Genomic DNA, 21,823 nt, shown 5'->3' with positions numbered 1-21,823 from the left:
TTTAGTGGCTACACGATGTACTAGCTGAGAAAATGCTAACTAAGACACCGCTGAGCCTAGAGGAATAAAAGCACCGTCTCTAACTAGACTTTAAAGACAAGGGTCAGACAATGGACATATTTAGCAATCCAGCAGAATTAAGAGGAATCCCAAGATCCTGAGGATGTGCATTAAACTTTGGGCATGCATGAGTCTCCTCATGAATATGACCTAAGGGTGCTATTAACATTCATCTTATGAAGCATTTCCTCTCTGCTCTGGCACAGCAAGCCTCGTCAGGCTGCTCTCACGCTCAATCCATCAACATCTCTAAAGCAAGAAAAAAGGCCAAGCTTCACTTACTCCTTGTCCTCTTTTAATAGCTTTTGCGTTCAATAATTCTACACAGTTTAGTGTCATTGCAATTTCATAATAGAACTAATTTATTACCTGAAGAAGAACAACACCCATTGTGTTTTCCCCCTCTTGTTCTAGGTGGATGTATTGAAGGCGGATATGGAGAGTGCAGAGTGGAAGATTTTGGAGAATTTCATCCTGGAAGGAGTTCTGGACTCAGTGGGTCAGCTGTTGTTGGAGCTTCACCTGCACTGGGCGGGCTTTGAAGTGGGCGGCGATGACCCATCCGTGGTGCGGTACTGGTTCAGCCTGCTCAAGGAGCTTGAGCACGCCAACTTCCGCCTCTTCCATGTCCACAGCGACCCTGCCAAACCTCACCTCTTTCTGCATAAGAATGTCTTCAATGCCAGCAGTGCTTACACCCTGAGCTGGGTGAACACAGAGTGGAAGCCTTGAGGGAAGCCAGACTGGGTGACTTATCTTGGCTGGAACAGACTCTGAATGGAAATGTACAAGTTTATGTAACAGTTTTAAGTCAGAGCACACATTCTTGCTAGAGCACGGCTGCTCTTATCTGGCCCGACCTTTGCGCAAAGCCGAAATCCCTGCTCCTACTTATCCTCCTGCTCTTCCTCTCCTGGCCTGTATTGACTTCAGCCGTGTAGAGGGGCAGTGTAATTGCCTCAGGAGGCTCTCTGTGTTCTACCTCATAGTGGCGATGTTGTCGGCTGCAGGTCAGCATCTGAGTCACAATCACCCATGTCATCATAGTCCGATCTGAGCTTGGCTCACAGCCAATCTTTCCAGATTACAGTAGTGTGCAAAGGCCCACAGTCCTCTCAATGGAACATGAATTGGCACAATTGATACATGGTGTTGAATAGGGTAAGTAGATGAAAGATCCTGCCTCATTGACAGTAAATGGAAATTTGTGGGAGGCAATTGGAGCTGCTTAAACAGAAAGAGCATGTGCAGAGGAATGTGGATAATAAAGAAAGAGATGGGATCTGACTGGACGAACAGACGCTTCCCAGAAGTTGAACCCTGATATGATTGTATCTTGAACACAACACGTGACAATAATGTGAAGAACATAACAGATGTCTCTAGATTTGTTCAGTGTGTTTGTTGGATATTTGAATGAGGATGTGTGGGCGAGTGTGTGGGAAAAAGACAAAGGAAAGATGAACTCCCAATTATTTTTTTTCTCCATATTGCAGTTGTTTGGGTTATAATAGAAAACAACAATTAAGATCCACACAAAGAAGCATTTTGTGTAACTGTCAGTTATTTTCCTCCTTCAGTTTTCTTTAGGTGTTCAATTGAACTCAGTCCACTATCTGCTGCACCAGAACTTCAGCAGAAAACAGCACTGGGCTGAAAACCTCAAAAATGTATCAACATTCAAAAATTATCCAATTAACGTAATTTGCCAAATATGTCAATGCAGTTTAATAAAGAAAGGAAAAAAGAAATAAGATTTCTCCTCATGATTTTGTGTTGAATAATGGATATAGAAACACATTCGCCAAGGAACCAACGCTTCATTTTCTCAGGACGTGAAATTTACAGAATGTTTATTTCCACAAAGGGATGGTTACACAATTAAAAATGAAAGACATTTTTACCAATGATTACAGAGGTATACTCCACAAAAAAAAAAAAAAAAAAAAAAAAAAAAAAGATATTTAAAAAATGCCAAGGTTCCCCTCTTATATTCCGTTTGCAGTAGAAACTATTTTTAAAAGTATGCTTGTGGCCATCTTTGTACAGATAATACATACTTTGAACTCTCGTGACAGGATACAAAAATACGCTGCTACAATAAGACTGGATACCAGTCCTGTGGCTTTCACAAAATCCATGGGACAAGCAGTCCCTTTCAGTATCTTTATAGTGAACCAGTTAGGTTCTGCCACCATTTCCCAGAACCCCCCGCCCCAAACAAAAAACACACACCAGAACAGATCTAGTCCCAGAGTTTGATTTGTCCATCCCAACCACAGGTGATAACCTTGGAGGTTTCATGTGGATGCCATAGCGCGCTGATGCACACCTTGTCATGAGCCTTGATCCTGTGGTAAAGCTTGGTGGTCTTCCAATCCCAAATGTTCAGTTTTCCATCCGCATCTCCTGACACCACATAGCTGGAAGAAACCAAGAGGGGGAGGGGGAGAGAGATGGAAAGATTAGCGCTTTGCTAAAAATGACTTTGGTCTCCACTTCACCTGCCAAAAGGTGGGAGCATGAATTTTTGGAATTTAGTCTAGCCAGGAGTTGCAGTGTTGCTATGGATACTGAAAGGAGGTTAGGGCACCTAGGGTGGGTGAGAAGAGGGGAGAAACCGATTTAAATGGGTGTTTTAGCTAAAATTAGGGTGCTGACTGTCCTAGTTGGCTCTCGTTGTGGAGCTTCTACATTATATAATATGAATTTCCACAGCCCATTTAGAGGGCAGTGGGCAAGCAGAGGTATTCTGCATCTGAATACACCGAGCATCTGTATAATGTTGTCTCACTGTTGAACATGTTTTACCACTTTACTTTTTATTTACTGAAATAAAGTGATTCCTATATTTTGTTTTCTTTAACCTTTTCCACTCAGTAAGACAGTTGTAACCCTCTTCTCAAAGAAACAGATTAATCTCCGCTAACTGCATATTTTCCTTCAGTTTCCTTAATCGACTATTATAAACGATGATATTATAAATGAGAATCTCAGCGGCCTAATACTTCCCTTCATTCATCAGAAAATTGCGTAACTAAGTGAAGGATTACCTCATGTCTGGGGAGAAGTCCACTTGGCAGGCATAGCCAGCCACCATGTGGCCTTTGAAAACTTTCTTCTTGTTCAGTCTGAAGCGGTTTTGGGCTCCAAAGATCAGAATCTGGTTGTCCATAGACTGGCACGCTAGCCATTTACCTGGAGTTAGAAACAAGCAAACAGCATGAAGCTTACAGCTCATCTCAAGTGGTGCTGCGCAGTATTTCACTGTATAACATGTTAATCTAACCTGTTAAGTCTATTCAAGTATTGGTATTGTAAGTATTGGAGGTACAGTGTAACATTTCAAGGCCCATATTATAGGAGTATTGTAAGTATGACAGCAGTTTGTCTTAGCAGTAATCATTTTAAAATGCAAACCGATCTAAGCTTTAAAGATTGTCACAACAAGTTTAAAAGTGCTAGTTTGTCTTATTAGCATGCTTCTGTACAGCCAAATGTTTAACAAGCAGCAACTGTAGAATCATGATGCTGCCTGCCACTGATGTTAGTATGCACAAACCTGGCAGTGTAACAACTCTGATCTACTGCGACATCAAGGAGAGTCAAAATATTTTATTTATTGGTGGAATTATTCCTCAAGAACAGAAATCACACACAAAAAACATTTGACTGAGCAGATGGCACTGTGAAAGGGGTATGAACTCATTCTGCCATCATTGAAATGAAAAGATTGAGGCAATTTAGGAAGAAAAACAAAAAAAGAGGCTTTTCATCAGTGACTGCTCAGCTGAGATCTACTTTAGAGTGTTTCAGCAACGCTACAGCCTCTTAGTCGATACACAGTGATAAGAGGCTGTGCTTCAGTGTCAAAGCATTACACGACTCAGTGCACTTCTTGAAAGGAAACACGATGGGAATTATTAATGTGGTATGAGAAAGAGACATAATGTTGGTGTGTGTGTCCTCGCTTGCATCCTCCCTTATAAAACAAAGGCAAAACACACCATTTTCCACAAATGTAATGCAAATTCAATACATGCAGAATGGAAACAACTTGGCCAATTTCAGCAGCGCACTCTCTGCCTCTTTCATTAATATGGCAAAAGACGGGGGAGAGGAGAAAATAGGAGAGAGGCTGTGGATGCTGTGCCAAGGGGGGCTGGTTGCCATTTAGGCGTGAGAGAAAACTGAATGGTCTCCCACTGAGAACATATTCATTATTCACACGCTCAAGAGAAAACAAACCATGTTGGCACAAATACAAATAAGAATGCTGCCCAAAGTAAAGAAGAGACTAGGGAGAGTGTGACGGAGAGGATGAAAGGGAGAAATCAAAATAGGTAGAGAGGGAAGGAACAGATTAGAACAGAAGAGTTGAGTCTGATGGTAGCTGGAGTTGATAAGAGTGCAAACATTTGCTGATTTAAATGGAAGGGTTTAATGTGAGAGGATTTACTTCTGGTATTCTTTTAGGTGTGCTTTAGGCTGCTACACAAAACGTAGCCACTGTGTCAGTAAGTGGCTTCCCTACGTCTTCCACTCACACCTGTGGAAACTCATCAATTCAGCTGTCCAGTTGCTGGTTTATTCTACTCTTCTTGAACTGCTGTTTTCTCCCACTGTGTCACATGTCTGCATACGGCTCATGAATAGTGATGTCCCCATCACATCTCTTCCCAAATCCTGAGCTTATGGCTTTCATATTAAGCATCAGCTAATATTATCTATAAAATTGATTTCTTTCTTACACAGAACGGCTGCACAGTGTCTACAGTAAGCCTAAATTACATTAATTAGTAGGGCAATTTAAAGTAATAGTTCATTTTGTAAAATGCACTTATTCAATCAATACCACTCTCACATCTGGGAAATAGCTAGCCTAGCTCTGCCCAAAATATACCAGCACCTATAAAGCTCACGTACCTTGTTTGTTAAATCTATACATAAACCATAGTGTAAAAACTTCAACGTGTAGTTAGGTGGGACTCCGTGCCAGACCTTTTCTTCTTGGCCGGTGACTTCTTGGCAACCTCATGGTGACGATGAGACTTGATGGAGCCACGCTATCAGTTTTCCCTGCTTCCAGTCTTTATGCTAAGCTAAGCTAATGGTTTCCAGATGGTACCTTCATATTTACTGTACAGATATGAGAGTGGTATCAATCTACTCATGTAACTTTCGGCAAAAAAGCAAAGGGACGTATTATGCGAAATGTCAAACTATTCGTTTAACAAAATATAGTGTGTATAACACAAAGTTGTACAGTTTTTGTATGTTATCTGCGGATGGAAGAGAGCATATCTTCATCTCAAGCTCAAATGTTAACGTCAACAGAGAAATATCTCAAAAATTAAAGCAAACCCGCCGTTCTTTTTTTTTTTGTTACCTAATGCAGCTTCGTTAATGTCATTCATTGAAACTGCTGGCTGCTGTGTGCTCTGCAGTTCACTCCCTCACAAAACTGTGAATTAAGGAGATGTTAAAGTGTTTTAACAGAGCTCAATGGGCCGTTTGTGACAGCTGGCGTACCCAAAGCAAACAAACTTGGAGATGGGTCAGGCTTAATACAGCTGATATCTACAGATATCAAAAATGCCATGATTGGGTCCAATCCCCACAAATTAATTTACTTAGATGACACTGAGCCAGCCTTGTTTTTATTCGTTGGAGCAATTACCAACACTGGAATGTATAAACCAACTTCAATCTGGCAATATGGGTTTATGCTCCCCAGAGTCCTATGTACTGTGTGCTTGACTGTGTCTTTGCAAGTGTTTTGTCATGATTAGACTACTCACCGTTGGGAGAGAGTGTCACAGCTGGCATAGAGTGCATACTAGGCTCGGCAATGTACTTGAAGTCCACAGGGATGTCCCTGAAAAAGGCAAAAATCACTGTTAGTTAGGGTTGGTAACCGAAACCCGGTTCCATCTACACATGGTGCTCTTTCTGGACTGGACGATGCTGCGTAAAGTGATACATTTGGTTTTGTTTAGGCAAGATAAATAAGAGCTGGAGCACGCGAATCAGCAGTGTGCCATGGACCGCAGGTTTTCTATTCAATTCAATTCAATTTTATTTATAGTATCAAATCATAACAGAGTTATCTCGAGACACTTTACAGATAGAGTAGGTCTAGACCACACTATAATTTACGAAGCCCCAACAATTACAGTAATTCCCTCAAGAGCAAGCATTATAAATGGCTATTGCGACAGTGGCGAGGAAAAACTCCCTCTTGGAAAGAAACCTCGGCAGACCCAGACTCTTGGTAGGCGGTGTCTGACGGGGCCGGTTGGGGGTGTGATGGCGATAATAGTCGCATTGAAGATAGTGGAACAGTGACTTTGAAGGTAGTCGTTGTAGTTCATGTCACAGCAGGACGTTGCGGGATGAAACGTGGCGCTGCATGGCCAACTGCTATCACACTCGCTACACACACACACACACACACACACACACACACACACACACACACACACACACACACACACACACACACACACACACACACACACACACACACACACACACACACACACACACACACACACACACACACACACACACACAATTCTCAACCCACGGTTCTTTTGTGTTTTAACTCGTACTAAGGCATGGATACCCGACCCGAGGCCGATGGGCCGGGCCGGGTTCGGACAGATATTTAGAAATTATGGTCGGGGTCGGGTTGGGCTCGGACACATCAGCGTGATAAGGAATTTGTTGTAAAATGGTGCTGCGGCTCCTTTTAAGAGAGCTCAGCACGGGTGGGTTTGTGTGTGTGTGTGTGTGTGTGTGTGTGGTAAGTGGGCAGAAGAGAGATAGAAAAAGAGGAAAACATTAAAACATGAGATTTTAACTGTGTCGGGCTCGGGCCGGGTTAGGACACGGCTCTGTTGGACGCGGGCCAGGCTCGGACAGAAAAATTCGGCCCGATCCGGACTCTAACTCGTACATTGTTTTTATTGACAGGCATTTCATGTATAAAGTAAAACAAGCCCAAGCCTGCCTGTGTCTGTCTCTGTGCAGTGGGGCGAAGTCTCGGAGAAACGAACAGTCGTAGCAACTTCGCTCGTGAAGCAACATCTGGAAAATTATTTGAATTAAATGTTTTTCGGGCCTCTGGCTAATTGTATATGGCCCAATGCATGTTGGGCCCTGTGTCATTTTGGTGGATTACAGTTACAGTAAAGTGAATGAAAAAAGAATGAACAGATTATTATCGAGTCATATTAATACCATCAACCAAATTTAACTGTATGAAATTCATGTACAGGTCCCATAAACTGTATGAGGTGAATCAAGAATCGTTAAGAACCGGAATCGATAAGCAGGGTAAACCAGAATTGTTACGGTTAGTACCATAGAGATAAAAATTGAGCACCCGCGAAGCAAGAACTAAAAAAAAAAAAATTTACCAAGCTGTAGTATGTTTATTATTGCAACTGCTTATGCCATCTCAAAAAAGCATGTTACTGAAGAGAAACTGGTAAAACACCAGGCAGGATCACCGTTACAGCTACGGTATGTAAATAACGCAATGCAATCTGAAAGGAGCTTTTGATGCTGCACGGGCCAACTGTACCACCAGCCAATTATTTATTAATCCCTTCCTCGCTCTTTCACCCCTGCCCCCCCGTTTCTTCAATGCTCTGCTATGTTTCTCTGCTTTTGGGCAGATAGGAAACTTGGCTTGTTGATCTTAAGTGGTCTGCAGAAGATCATTCACATCTACAGTGCTCTGTGTGTGTGTGTGTGTGTGTGTGTGTGTGTGTGTGTATGCGCGTCTGGATGACAGCATGCCAATTTCTTTTCTATGTATGCAACTGACCTGTGACACTTCACTAAGTGAATAAGTGTAACTAATGTGTCTTTCTGCCTTAAACTGTGTATGTTTGCATCAAGTAAGTGCCCAGTTCTCATCTTGCCATCTGCTTAAACTAAAGCAATGTCCCTGTCTGAGATGAGTAACAGCTGGAGTAAAGTGATTGCACCATGTTCAAACAAGACCAAAGATGGGCTTGAAGAACTAAAGACCAGAGTTAAACGAGAAATGCCAACCCCTGTACACGTACAGTAAATCTCAATTTATGTGCATATACACAGCCAGACATTAAAGGGGCACCTTGTTTTGTCAGAGCCAATGTCTGCAGACACACCAAGCTAAACTCAGAAAAGATAAAGCCATCAGATCTCTTCTTCTGAGCACCAGAAATAACCAGTGTGAATGTTCTGTTGTCTGAAGAGGGAAAAATGAAAACATATGCCAAACAATCTATACACTGGGAATATTCATCATGAATAATAGATGATTGTTGTTTACTGTGTTTCGCGTCAATCAAGATAGGGGGCAATGACGAAAACAGCACTATTGTATATTTTATAAGAGAACTTTACTTTGTCAGGCATAATAACTGCAGTGAGGTTGAGGTTATGTTTTGTAATCCGTCTGCAGGAAACACGTCAAGACAAAAATGAGAAAGTCTCTGATCTTCTCTTGAGAGGGAAATCAAACAGACCGTCTTTGTTTGTTATTTGGAAATAATGTGAAAAGATGGTTTCACAAAACAGAATTACTTACTATTGACAAAAGAGTGAATTAACTTTCTTAACTCAAGTGATTGCCACATTTCTGCTTTGGTATAGCCATTACCAATGGGCAAATATTTACATAAATGTTAAATTTGGGTTGGAGGGGGGCTTTTAAAAATAAAATAAAAAGGTCAGGACCACGACGAAAGTCATTCTGGAGGGAAATTGAGTCCTGGTATGACATACTAGCAATATCCTTTGCTCTGTCTCTGCAATTTTTCATCTTCCTCTATCCTTTTTTCTCTCAATCCATCATCATCATCATCCCAAATGTCCCTCCAAGCCCCCAGTTTCATCGTTGTCTGAGCGATGTCTTTGTGATCAAGAGCTAATTCTCCTTTTTGGCACAGTGCAGCACATTTCATATTGATTGTAATCACATACACCAACTCTCCGCTCCCTGATGATAAACCTCTGCTACAGATAAAGTAGTCTCCCATGAAAACTTGTGAGTATGTGGGTGAAAATAAGGATGGAATTTGAATTCCGAGTAGGTGTTTGCACCGTGACGTGTATGACTTGTAGATTTGCTGCCTCGCAATCTTTTCTAAGCATCCGGCGTCTCCTCACCCTGCCCCTCTCTGCCAGTCTCCGCTTCTATTCTGGAGATATGAGACTGTTCTGCTATTCAGCCTAATGCTGCTATGTAGCAGCTCTCACAAGAGGGGTAAGCTAGAGCTGAGAGCCAGGTGGTATCCGTGGGAGAAAGAGGGATATTAAAGCAGAGGGGGAGCAGAGCATACCACTTGCCTGTTCGCTCCCACGCTGCACTAAAAAAAAGCTCATGGAAGACCCCTCCTAAACAAGCGTACAAAGTAGACTCTTGGGATATTGTGCTTTTGCTAAATGTTGTTGTGTCAACATTTTATTCTGTCCTTCAACTCATCTCCTTAAAAACATTTTTTTCACTAGTTAATCCCCATCTTAAACACTCTGGAGGAAAAAAGATGAGCTGAGAAGATCTGACAAGAGCAAGAAAATAAAACAAATTGTCGTCCTTGAATAAAAAGCCACCCATCCAAGAATCTAAAAGGAAGCTTGCTTTACCAGCTGGTCTTTAAATATTTATCATCTTTGAGCAATATATTCAAGAGTTTGTTTATTCCCAGCTAATCTAAAAAGCCACTCTTGGTGGACTCTTGATTAGCCACTGAGCAAAGATTGCAGTAAGACATGTAATGTAAATATCAAAAAAAATATATATATATACATACGCTTGTGGGAAACGCAAGTGAACATGATTTTTTTTAATACCGCAAGTGCATTTTAGCAATTTCAAAAGGAAAGGGAGATTTATAAAAAAAAAATAATAAAAAATAAAATAAAAAACTTTATCTCACCTGCCAGTCATCCCAGCACATCTGCCTTCCAATAATTTAATTGTGGAAGCATTTTAAATGCTTATTTATTAAAATATGCAATTGGAAACAGGGGCCAGGCTCACAGGGTTACTGCTGGAGCATTATCAATGTACAGTGCTAGCTCCAGGGGGGGGAAAAAAGAAACTCCCAGTGCAACAGATGGATGTAAAGCAGGCACATCGTGGCAGAGGCCATGACTCAGAGCAGATTAGCAGCACAGCTGGGTGAGCTTTGTCCAAGATAGGGTCGTCGGGAGGTTTGTTGAGGTCTACTCTTCTAATGGACAACTAATCAAAGGAGCAGTGAGCAGTGCAAGAGGATGTCTTCAGAGGGCAGCATGATACACTGATGATATATTGTTTGTTTTTCAAATGTTTGTCCTGAGTCTTCTTGTTACGGAGAAACACATAGGCACTTGATGTCCCCATGATGCACAGTAAAACATTTTCCCTGCAAACTATCTTGCTACCACGTCAAATCACACTAAACGCCCTCTTCTACATAACTCGTGATTTTTTGAATTATTAATTGGGAAATTAACAAAATAAATAATGAATCCCTGCTTCACATTCATACTCATACCTGCAAACTCAGAAGAGCTGAAAAAAGTGACACATTTTCAACCACAGTCTTCCATTACCAAGTAACTAACAGTGCATTAGTATGTCAGGCTGTAGTCTGTACTTACCACTCCCAAACTCGAAGACTCTTGTCGTCCGATGTGCTGACAAACCGACGGTTCTCATCCACAAAGGTGATGGTGTTGACGGCTCCCAGGTGACGGTCGTACTCCTGAACCACCTCGCCTGTCCTGATGTCCCACTGACAGAGACACAAGGCGCAGAGGACAAAACAGACAGAAATGAGGTAAACACATGTATCTCAGACAAGTCAAAATAAAATAAAGTGGACTTACAAAATCCCATCAAACTCATTTCCATTCTATTGTTGTGTGCTGACAACTTTTCTAAATGTAGAGAATTAGAGAAAATCATGTGGCGGGGCTGTGGGAGACTTACAGAGGAGCAGTTTTAAAATTGTGCTAATGCAGTGAAATAGCTTAACTGCAGTGGTCTGGTGACAGCGATTAGCTATCAAACAGGCCTCAGTCTTGAACTTTTTTTTTTAAACATTATGCACACATTAAAATGTAAAGGAGAGACAACCACATAGATACAGCCCCCAGGCAACAAACAAATAGGATGCATTTCTGTCCAAACTGATTTTACATCCAATTCTATTTATGCTCTTTTCTTTTTTTTTTTTTTAGCCTTCAGCTGCTCACAGGAGCAGCCATCTGTTCCCAAAACCCAGAAGAGACATGATTAAATACCAACCCTGATAATTGTGCCAGATATTGTTATCGTGACTACGTGACATGTGAACAATTAGGGGACAAACTTTGTGCTACATCTTGACATATTTTCAATATATGAAATAAAACTAAACAGTTCCATATTCGTTATTCCCAAACTCCATTATTATGATCATATTTTGAAATCAGATGAGAATCTATTGAGATAAAAATTCAAACTTTTATCTGTAGAGGTTCAGGGTTACTTGTTCTGTGAACGGATTACCTGATTGTGCGATATCGTAGTTATGGATTTCCTACTTTTATCACCGATTGTTCCATTTGCCTCTCTTCTATCCTAATGCACTCCATGATTAATGATTGCTCCAGTCCTGTCAGCCATTGAACCTCTAGCCACGCGCACACAAATACACACACCAGCGCCGGAAGATGAGACGGGATTGTATTTCATGCTCCAGTGGGCAAAGGGGGTATACACAGAAATTCATGTGTGCATCTGCTTGGTCAACTGGGAAATACAGTTGAAGTGAGGGTGGGTGCGGAATTGAATTGCTTGCAATGCAGCACACTAACTTTACCTGAACAATCTTCTTATCCGACATGCCGGCCACAAAAAGGCTCTGTTTGTCCTCGTCTGGGTTGAACTTGACGCAGTACGGTACCTTCCTGTTGGTGAAGCGGGAGATACACTGGCCTGTGGAGGGAGGCAAAAATGAAAGTCAGAGCTCCAGAATAATCCACAGTGGCTTTTCAGAGAGGTACACTCAAGTTGTTTAAATTTTAGGGACACAAGCTTGGTTTCCATCCACTTGTCAATCAAATTATCTCAAGTTCGGTAAAAAAATTCAAGCGAATAAAGCTGGTGAAAGTGTGTTTCCATCCAACGGCTTTAAAGTGAATAAAAACCTGTGCGTAATGACGTCACATGCTGTTTTGCAGTCAAATTGGTAGATCGAATTATTTAGAAACATTTTATGGTGTTTCCATTCATTTTCGCACTGAATCGCACAACATTCAAGCTGACGTTTGCGAACAAAGTTTTGCCCAACGACGACTCTATCAACACATTGCTACGATGATGCAGATGCACGTAAATGCTCGACGACAACGGAGGCGGCCTGTGGTGCCCTTTATTCTGCATATAACGTTTCCATCAGCGTTTATCGCATAAGCCGTATATCGATCAAGAGAAAATCCAATGAGACCGAACGTATAAACTTTGAGTGGATATTCATGAAATTCAATCGAATTTTACTGTTTCCATAAGCCATTTTTCATTCGATATCACATTATTCGCATAAAAACGTGTGGATGAAAACATAGCTACAGACAGCAATTTTCAATGCTATATGCTCTGTCCCTGCAGGCAGCAACAGCTCAGCCGTTACACCAAAATTTCTGTTTCTTTGTATTTATTCAGCAGGGGTAAATCACCACAGGAATGACGCTAACACCACTGCTAAAGCTGAGAGAACAGGAAATTGGAAATGACTGCAACACCAAGAGACTCTTAAGATAGGAATAGAGGCTTTTCACCAGCATAATGTCTGTATTACACCCAGTGTCAAATCTAGAATAAAATACTAAAATGACCCCCAACGCACCACTGATATGTACAGCTGCAGGAAAGGAACAACAGTTGAAATGTACACTAAACAATCTCACAACAACTGATGGGAACACACTGTCACTGTGTAGTAACGTAACTCTAATAGAAGTATTTGGATGATGTGGCTCCAAAGGGCATCCGGTTACAACAAGTGGGGGTTTTAACTCTTTTCTGCCCTCTGCTGGATTGGCACTCTTGAGTTAAGAGAGGTAGAAATTGAGATGGATGAGGGGAAAGATAACAGGGAACCATGTGGCACCAATGAGACCAGGGACCCTACATTGTTTAGGCAGTTCACATACCAACAGTATTAGACAGGAGTTTGACATACTTCTCAATATGTCTTTGTGAGCCCTACAAGATCAGAATCCCACAAAGACTGTGTCAGATATGTTTATTACATTTCTGAGGACATAGTTTGTAGTGCTGTGGAATTGTGCTGCTATATTTCTGGTCAATTTGGGAACTAATGTTGACTTGACCTCTGTATTAACAGAATACTGGATTTCTACGGATACATCCATCTGTAGGAAATTTATAACAATTATTTCTATTAGCGATTTGTCTGCAAAATACTTTCTTTAAAAATCAATGAATCGTTTTTTTCTATGAAATGTGATAAAATAGTGGAAAAAATGCTTGGAACATGGTTCAAACTATTATTAAAATGGAGGAAATGGGGTCTGCAACTAAATGTGTGAAGGGAGAACGATTAACAAATTGGCTGAAATGTATTTTTGACCTTCCAGAAACATTCTCTGCAAGTTCTGCAGAAAAATGTTTAATTCAAACAATAACACCAGGAAGCTGGGGTCTGTGCTGTCCTTCACAATTATCTCATGGCTTACAAGATCAAGGGTATACTAGATTGCACAGAAAAAATGTCTTTTGACATCAGTGTGGTAGAGCATACCTGTCTCAGTGTCCCAGAGTTTGAGGTAGCGGTCATAGGCAGCGCTGAGGAACTGGGTCCCAGTGTTGTTGAAACAAATGTCTCGCACTGCTTTGCTGTGACCTAACATAACCAGAGGAAATGTACACATATATTACACAAAAAAAAAAAAAAATACACTAGACAAATTCCCCCACTCTTGCTACCACGTTACCCAGCTGCCTTCTATTGAAACCCAATTCATTTGAGGAATGTAAAAATTGGTTAAGGGAAATAAGGGACGTTGAGGGAAATGGAAACTTTAAATGAGTTTAGAAAAAAAAAAAAAAAAAATGCTCCATCTGTCTTTTCAACTGTTTTCTACCTTCTTTTGTTCTCTTCCTAATCCCAATCTATGCAACCCCTTTGGCTTTCTCTCATGCAGTGCAGGTGATGCGATGTCCCTGTGGGCTCTGAGACTAGGCACATGCTTGCTTGCTCTAAACAGACATGCTGGCAGACCAAAGGCAATAGCTTTACTGCAGAAAGCCTTGTTGGTGTATGTTTGTGTGTGTGTGAACACAGATACACTAACTACTGAAAGCAGGGTGCACGTCATCAAATATACTGTTTGTCCCAGACTGCATTCAGAGACATAATGATATGCATTCTCATTCACACATCCCCCATGTAACTGTTCTTTCTTACTTGATAATTCAGACAAGCTACATGTGCAGACAAACAACAGTGGTGTTCAGTTTCCTATGACAGGAAATGGTTTAATTATAGATAATGCACAACATTGCAATATTTATATTTTTTTTTTCTTCTTTATTTTGATGACTTTCAGGTTTTTAGAAAGTACACCTTTTGTTTACAATATGAAGTTGTATTCTCTGCCTTTTCCATTTTTATATCCAACAACAAAGTGAAAACATAATATGCTCTCCACAACAGAGCCGTATACGTCTAACACTCATAATTAGCATCATCGACATCTCTGCTGCTTCTCCAACTCATAAACCCCTCAGCCAGTCACTCTCTGTCAGTTGATTCACCCCTAAACTGTGTTCTCTCTTCCTGTATGCCAGGTCCTCTCCGTGTCTTGTGCCCTCCCTCGCCCCTCGTTCCCCTCGGCTGCTGAATTATGCATATTCCGTGAAGGAGCTGACAGGCAGAACCACGGCTGCAAACAATCACTATTCAGACAGTGTGCTGTCGCTGGAAAGAGTGTAAGAGTGACCTGCACAGATTAGCCTAACCCCCCCCCAGATCCCATCCATCTATCTATCTATCTATCTATCTATCTATCTATCTATCTATATATAAACACTTTGTCAACAATCAGCAGACAAGTCATTAGTGTTCCAGTAATGCTGAGCTCACAGTTTGTCACTGCTGTGTATTTCCCAAACTGCTGCATGCATTTCAGACCTCGAACAAAGATTTCATGTCAGCATGTTTGCTGATGATCCATTGTTTATAAAATGTTATACTTTGTGATATACATACATAAAAATGAATTATTAACATTTATCATATCAAAATTTAAGATCACTTACCAATAAATGTGCGTATACACCTCCTCTCGCCATACACTTCCCACAGCTGCGGAGAGAAGGAGATTGAACTAGTGAACACAGGTTTGTGGTTCCACAACACTACATTAAAGCAAGCCAGCAGAAAAAAAGGTGCGCTTTGAATCTTCTCAAAAGCACAATAAAATAGAACAGTAAAACATTCAAACTCATAGCTGACAACGTTACCAGCCGATCATAAAGCGATAAAACTCTGAATCTTTGAAAAACACAGAACAAGTATGCCTATAATCATTCATAAGCTTCTGTGATGTTTTTTTAATGGCACCATGTTATGATTATTTACCTTGATCTTACAGTCCATGGAGGAGGAGAGCAGTAGATGACCAGAGCTAGGAAATAGTCTGATAGCACTGACACCCTGAAAACATACAGAGACAGGAGAAATTGATATGTATCTAACCATAGTTCTCCTTATCATGTGCATGCTAATCATTACTACAGGTCCAAGCACCATTGCACATTAAATCTTGCACACTATTTTTTGGTAGCCTTGTGAAACACAAAGTTGAACTAGAAAAGGCAGAGAGAGGAAGTGAGGCACAATCTCTAAGCTCTCACTACAAGAGGAAATATTATATTTTACAGTGTGAGTGAGAGGAAAAGTATAATAGCAAACATTTGATTAATATCTAAACATTTGTAAAGACACTCCAAATCATGCGAGTTCACATTTGGCTGTATAGTATGTTATAATAATGCCACAGTTTTGCATATCATGGCATTTAAGAATCTAAGATATCCATGCGTCTGCTTTCCACGTGTAATTGGTGAGACACTTTTAAACACGGTTATTAATTTTACTCTGGTGTTATATTTACTTTAGACTAAAGGAGTCAAAGCAACCGCTAACTGTCAAGGAAACGGATGCACTACATCTCAAGTTTTTACTACATAATTTAATTTGGCCAGGCTATTGATATTAAATCATTTCCTAAGGGGAGACATCAGCTGAATCATAATAACCCGGGCAGATAGAGTGTGTATGCAGACCACGCTGCCTCTGTAATAGTCAGACATTATAATGACTTTCAAGTTACCAAAGTTTCTCCAAAAAATGTCAGAAAACTTTGGTGACACCGTACGGGCCATACTCCATCTATTATCTCGATGTCAGCACTTCCACGTGCTTATTATCTTTTCAAACCTCTTTGTATTTCAAATTAGACTCTGAAGGCTGTAACTTCCTGCACAAAGCGCATAGGAGCCAATTTAAAACTTGAGTGATTTCCCTCTCCCTGAAGCACACTGGCAGATCTGAAGCTTGAACCAGATCTTTCTTGGAGTAACTCAGTGTTTGCCTTTATATTTGAATTATAATGACGTTTTTTTGAATGAGACAGAATAATCTTGGATATGTCAGAGACAAGCGACTTGTATACGGCTGTGTTATCATTTCATTCAAAAAGTACCCGGGAGGTTTTTACTGACTGCGTCACAAATTCTTACGAGGACTGCATAATGGATTTTTTTCTCCATGTATACAGACACCTATGTGACACTGCTCTCATTTTGCATTTCAGACTAATTAACTAAACAATAGTATAATACTTACCAGCAGCAAAGCCTGCATAGAGAATACTTGTTAACTGGTACATAAAGGGTCAATTCATTTATACATAGAAACACAATTGATCTATGTCCCTTCCCACTGACCTTGGTGTGTCCAGACCAGACATGAATCTGTTTCTTAGGCAGGTAACACTTGTCGGGAGCATCTGCAGAACGCAGGTTGATGCCCACATCCTGTGGGACGTGGAGGTAGGACCTGCCCTGGTAATCATACATGTCTTTAACTGGGGGGAGAGCAAAACGAGACAAAATATCATGTCAAAACAATCCTGTAGCATTTGGAAGCATATTTTTAAAGTAGACTATCAGCTGCCCTTAGTCAACAAGACGTCCTTAAAATAAAATAATTTGATCTATATCATTCCAGGACAACTGAGCAAACTTCATCGGCGGAGGAAGATTACGTGGTATGATCAAACTAAATTTTTAAGCCAAATGGTCTTTCAATAATGAAGGTTCAATTTCTAAAGAGATACTGTGTAAACTCCACTCACAATAAAAACTATGACATCAAACTTAAAACAAATCAGTAAATAACTTCACTGAATGTGATAGCCATTCACATGTCTAAATTAAAGAGGACCACAGTACCATGGAGAATAGTCTTCTCTTCTGCAGGGGCATCTTCTTCGTTCTTTCCCTTCTTCTGCCTCTTGGCTATGATCTCATCCAGCTCTTTCTGCTCTTCCTGTAAAAAATAAATTAATCACAAGCTGATAATTGCCAAACAGGGATGTTGAGGGTAGATGTCGAAGAGTATTCTTGAGCAGATGTAAACACTCAGGATGAGTCGGAGATGAGGTTGAAACGATGGGATTTTTATTATTTTTGTCCCAATTAAGGCCCACAGGCAAGAATGATAATATAAAAGTTAACAAAATTAAGGAAAGCAAAAAAAATTTACTTTCAAGAAAATAAAGTAAAATTGACTTGCGAGTCAAAACAATCAGACAATATAAATAAACAACTGTCACAACAACAGACTTATGTCCTACTCCCTCAGGGTACACTCCAACCCTGTCTCTTGAGCAAATACTACCGCCCCCTCTATATAGCCTGAAACCCCACCCCTCAAATTGGAACATACCAACACAAAGTACAGGGGTGGCTCAGGTGAATCGACCGTAATGGCTCCATACAGCCAACATTAAAATATCTAAGAAACTAGACATTAACAGCATATAATTTATATAATTGACATTCAAATTAGCCAAAGCCCCAAGACATCTTGATGACTGAAAAATAGTACTTAAAATTACGGTTGACTTCCGGTTACCCCGGAAGTCATAGACCCATTTAAACTCAAGGATCGAGGCAAACTTTCCCTTATAACAAAGAGAGCACATGCTGGTAAGACAAAGATCATTACCCTCCTCTAGCTTTTAAACTCAATAAACAAACATTAGTTAAACAAAGACATAAGTGTTGCGTGGTTATTATAACAGATGATGTTTGTGACAATCTGTATGGTTTTAATCAATCAGAGAATGAGGTATTGATGGTTGTAGCAATTGCATATAAATCACCGTAGTATTAGCTGTTAAATGTGTACACAAGAAAACTACAGGATTACTATGAAGAATTTGATGAAGGACAGATGATTTGACCACCGTGTGTGGTAGCTAGGGCTGCCACCTCTTAGTCGATTAGTCGACTAATCGGTCGTTTTGGTCTTAGTCGTCTAAGATTTCTTTAGTCGATTAGTAATTTTTTATGCTTATTCATGCTTAATTACTTATTTCCAAGAAACTTCTGAGCACATTTATGGTAAACACAAGATTTAAAGTGGTGCTTTTGCAAGATTAATTGTGGAGAAACTCATTTTACAGATGGTTAATTAACTACATTTATATTGTGCTTTTCTAGTCTTAACCACCTCTCAAAGCGCACAGCTCTGTCAATTAAATCAACTAATCGATTAGTCAACAAAATCGTGTAAGTGTTAGTCGACTAAGAATTTCTTTAGTCAAGGACAGCCCTAGTGTTAGCCTAATTAACAGAACATATTACCACACTAAACAAACATATACAGGCAACGTTCACACTCAGTCCTTGAGATACAAAATATGTAGCGCATCGTTACTGTGACGGCAGCCATGCGCCCTGTCACAAGGGATACAGTGCCGATGACAGACTGGGCAAATTGTAGTCAGTTTTCTCTCAACTGTATGCCCTAGTGTAAAGGGGATTACTCGGGGCTACTCTTTTAGTTTTTCTCTAAAATAGAGCAGAGACATTGGTAATGCATGCTAATAAGGCAGACCATAGAGACCATAGATTAACTATATTAGTGATAGCCAGCATGTCTGTCATATGGCCCAACAGTAATCCCTATTGTCTAAACATGAAGGGTGGTGTGTTCCATATCAAGTAGTAACTTAAAGTTGGTGAATTATGAAGGGGCGACAATCTCAAAGACTCAGCCAAAATATTTGTATATTATATTAAACGAAGCATTATTACCTCTGACGGTTTGGCCCCATCTTTCTCGTCTATATATTTTGCCCATGGTCCAAGGAAGTTGTCAATCTCTCCTGCTTCTCCACCTTTGATCTTTTTCCTTTTCTCTGACTTCTTCTGTCCGCTCTCAAACACAGTTAGTCCTGGAGGAAGAGCCACTAGATATTAGAATTCTGAATCTCCCTAAAACAATATTTCATGCAGCATAAAACATACTAAATACATACAATCAGATGCACAGGAACACATTAGAAATAAAGTATGATAGAGGATTACCTTTATTTTTCTCAGCCTCATCCACTGCACCAATGTAGCTACTGCAGGATACCTGGTGTGTGTCAACAGATGGATCTAAAGCATAACCTATTAGCAGAGTGGAGGGAGTTGTAAATTCAGGGTCAATACAGGTGCCGCATAATTTAAACCCATCACACAGGTCACAGATGAGCTTACCATAGGTGGAGAAGGTCCTCCTTTGCTGTTCAAACATGAAGTCGTTGAGGTGAGCAGGTTCTGCATAGCCAGATAACATGTTCCTGGGGGCAGCCATCTGCTGGCTTTTAAATGGGTTTATTGGCCCAAACTAATAGGAAGAAATACAAAATCATGTATAACACTAAAATTAAACTTCAACAGAGCCCTGGAAGGAACTACTCTCTTGCATGGCCCTTATAAACATGACTTCAATAACAACAGACTTTCTGATTTATGTAACAATAGATGGATAAATAATAGGTAGATCACTAGATTCTTTCCAATGGGAAATTGCAGCATTATGTCTGCCAAACTACATAAACCATGAAATATAAAGGACACTCAATAAGATGGGTAACAAAATACATAAGTAATAGTATATATACATATACAGTAAATAATAACTAATCAGCATGATATCAATAACAGATATAATTCATGTGATAGTATTTACATTAAAGCTGGTCATACAGTAAAAATCTGATGAAATATGGGGATGTTACATTGTTAACACACAAAAAAAGTTTGAGATTGAGATTATAATTAGTAATATATAAATTATATAATTCAGTGTTTAATTTCACTAAGTTAGAAGCAGTGACAGACTGGGATCAAAAAAAACGGCCCTGGCATTTGCAACACACAAGCCCTATTTTTGTCAATAAGCTATCTTAGAAATTAGTAACTCTGTCTTCCGAGCGTATCTTTCCACGCACTTTGCCGTAGTACAATGTTGAATATTTGTGGCTGCCTGCATGCATAAAATAACTTGTCAAAATTAACCAAAGACAAATTATCAGTAGTGGACCATAGGGGGCAGCCATTCTGGCATTTGCCCAAATTCCAGATGGCCAGTCCGTCACTGGATAGAAGCCTTCTAAACCAGGAAAAGACAACATACACAAACATATAAACAAAACGTCGCTTGAAATCTAGTCTCATTTTATATATTAACCCAGCTCTAGATGGCATCGATTTATTCTAAAACTTACCTCTGGTGCAAACATGGTCTCAAATGTCGGGTTGTAGGTGACTTCTTTCAATGAAGGGTCCAGATGTGTACCAGTCTCAACAGCCTCCTAAAGTGAAGATGTACAGATCAGCGAACGGACCCTCACTGTTTGACTAGCAATACAATTAAAATTGCTGTTTGGTGTATCAGATGTTGGATAGAAACAAATCAAATGTTTCCCGCTAACGTTACTAGTTGTATTCGGTAACGTTAACAACAATTGTCAACTCTACCCATTAAATAATTACGTATTCTGTATTTACCTTTATCAATTGAAACTATATGTCTCATTATGATATTTAAGCAAGTACTATTTATAGCATCCAAGTTTAACAATAACGTTAAGCTAACGTTAGCTAGCTAGCTTGGTTAGCTTACTTTAACGGCGACCTCGGGAGCAGAATTGAGAACAGCCACGGACATCGTGGGTACAGACTTTAGAGGTTTAAGGTGAGCCATGGCGTCCGGGTCCGCTAGGTCCACTTTCTCAACATCTGTATTCAAATTCGACTCATTTTCTGAATCAGAATCGCTACCGTACGAAACGAGGGAAGCCACGGTGGCAGACATCTTGGATGTTGTGAATTTGCCGGAAGCAGGAGGGCGTTACTTCCGTTGTGACAAAAAATAAAACGTTTGCTTCTTATATTTTGTTATTATAATTAATTACATTTTATTTATGTCTTTTTATATTTACTATTTACTGTTTTATTTCATTTATACTGTTGTTTTTTTCTTTTTATATCTGTGTATATGTATTTAGTCTTTTTGTCTTTAATGGAAATATATACATTACAGTTTTCAGTATTTTGTGAAATGTTTATTTTAAATAACCGAACACATAATAATAAAATGCAAATGCTCGTTGCTGCCATAAACCACGATCTCCTATC

General features: G+C 40.0%; 2 protein-coding genes across 2 annotated transcripts in view; one reads left to right on the top strand and one right to left on the bottom strand.

Moving 5' to 3' along the window:
• mettl24 (methyltransferase like 24) overlaps positions 1-1,623 on the top strand; it is a 29,674-nt gene extending 28,051 nt beyond the window's left edge. The window contains exon 5 of the mRNA XM_028605915.1: positions 475-1,623. Coding sequence (XP_028461716.1) covers positions 475-792 — 318 coding nt within the window. The 3' untranslated portion in view covers positions 793-1,623. The remainder of the gene's footprint in view (positions 1-474) is intronic.
• A 273-nt stretch (positions 1,624-1,896) lies between these two features.
• Positions 1,897-21,532, bottom strand: cdc40 (cell division cycle 40 homolog (S. cerevisiae)). Its single transcript, XM_028605914.1, has 15 exons — positions 21,309-21,532; positions 20,911-20,997; positions 19,898-20,027; positions 19,721-19,807; positions 19,448-19,587; positions 17,576-17,672; positions 17,069-17,208; positions 15,699-15,773; positions 15,377-15,422; positions 13,857-13,958; positions 11,913-12,028; positions 10,708-10,841; positions 5,862-5,938; positions 3,114-3,258; positions 1,897-2,483 (listed from the first exon to the last, which is right to left on the bottom strand). The coding sequence occupies exons 1-15, from the start codon at positions 21,498-21,500 to the stop codon at positions 2,306-2,308; spliced, it is 1,746 nt and encodes a 581-aa protein (XP_028461715.1). The 5' UTR covers positions 21,501-21,532; the 3' UTR covers positions 1,897-2,305.
• Positions 21,533-21,823: the final 291 nt, after the last annotated feature.

This window comes from Perca flavescens, chromosome 18 (genome assembly GCF_004354835.1).
Source record: "Perca flavescens isolate YP-PL-M2 chromosome 18, PFLA_1.0, whole genome shotgun sequence".
Lineage (NCBI taxonomy): Eukaryota > Metazoa > Chordata > Actinopteri > Perciformes > Percidae > Perca > Perca flavescens.
This window is presented reverse-complemented; position numbering and strand designations above follow the sequence as displayed.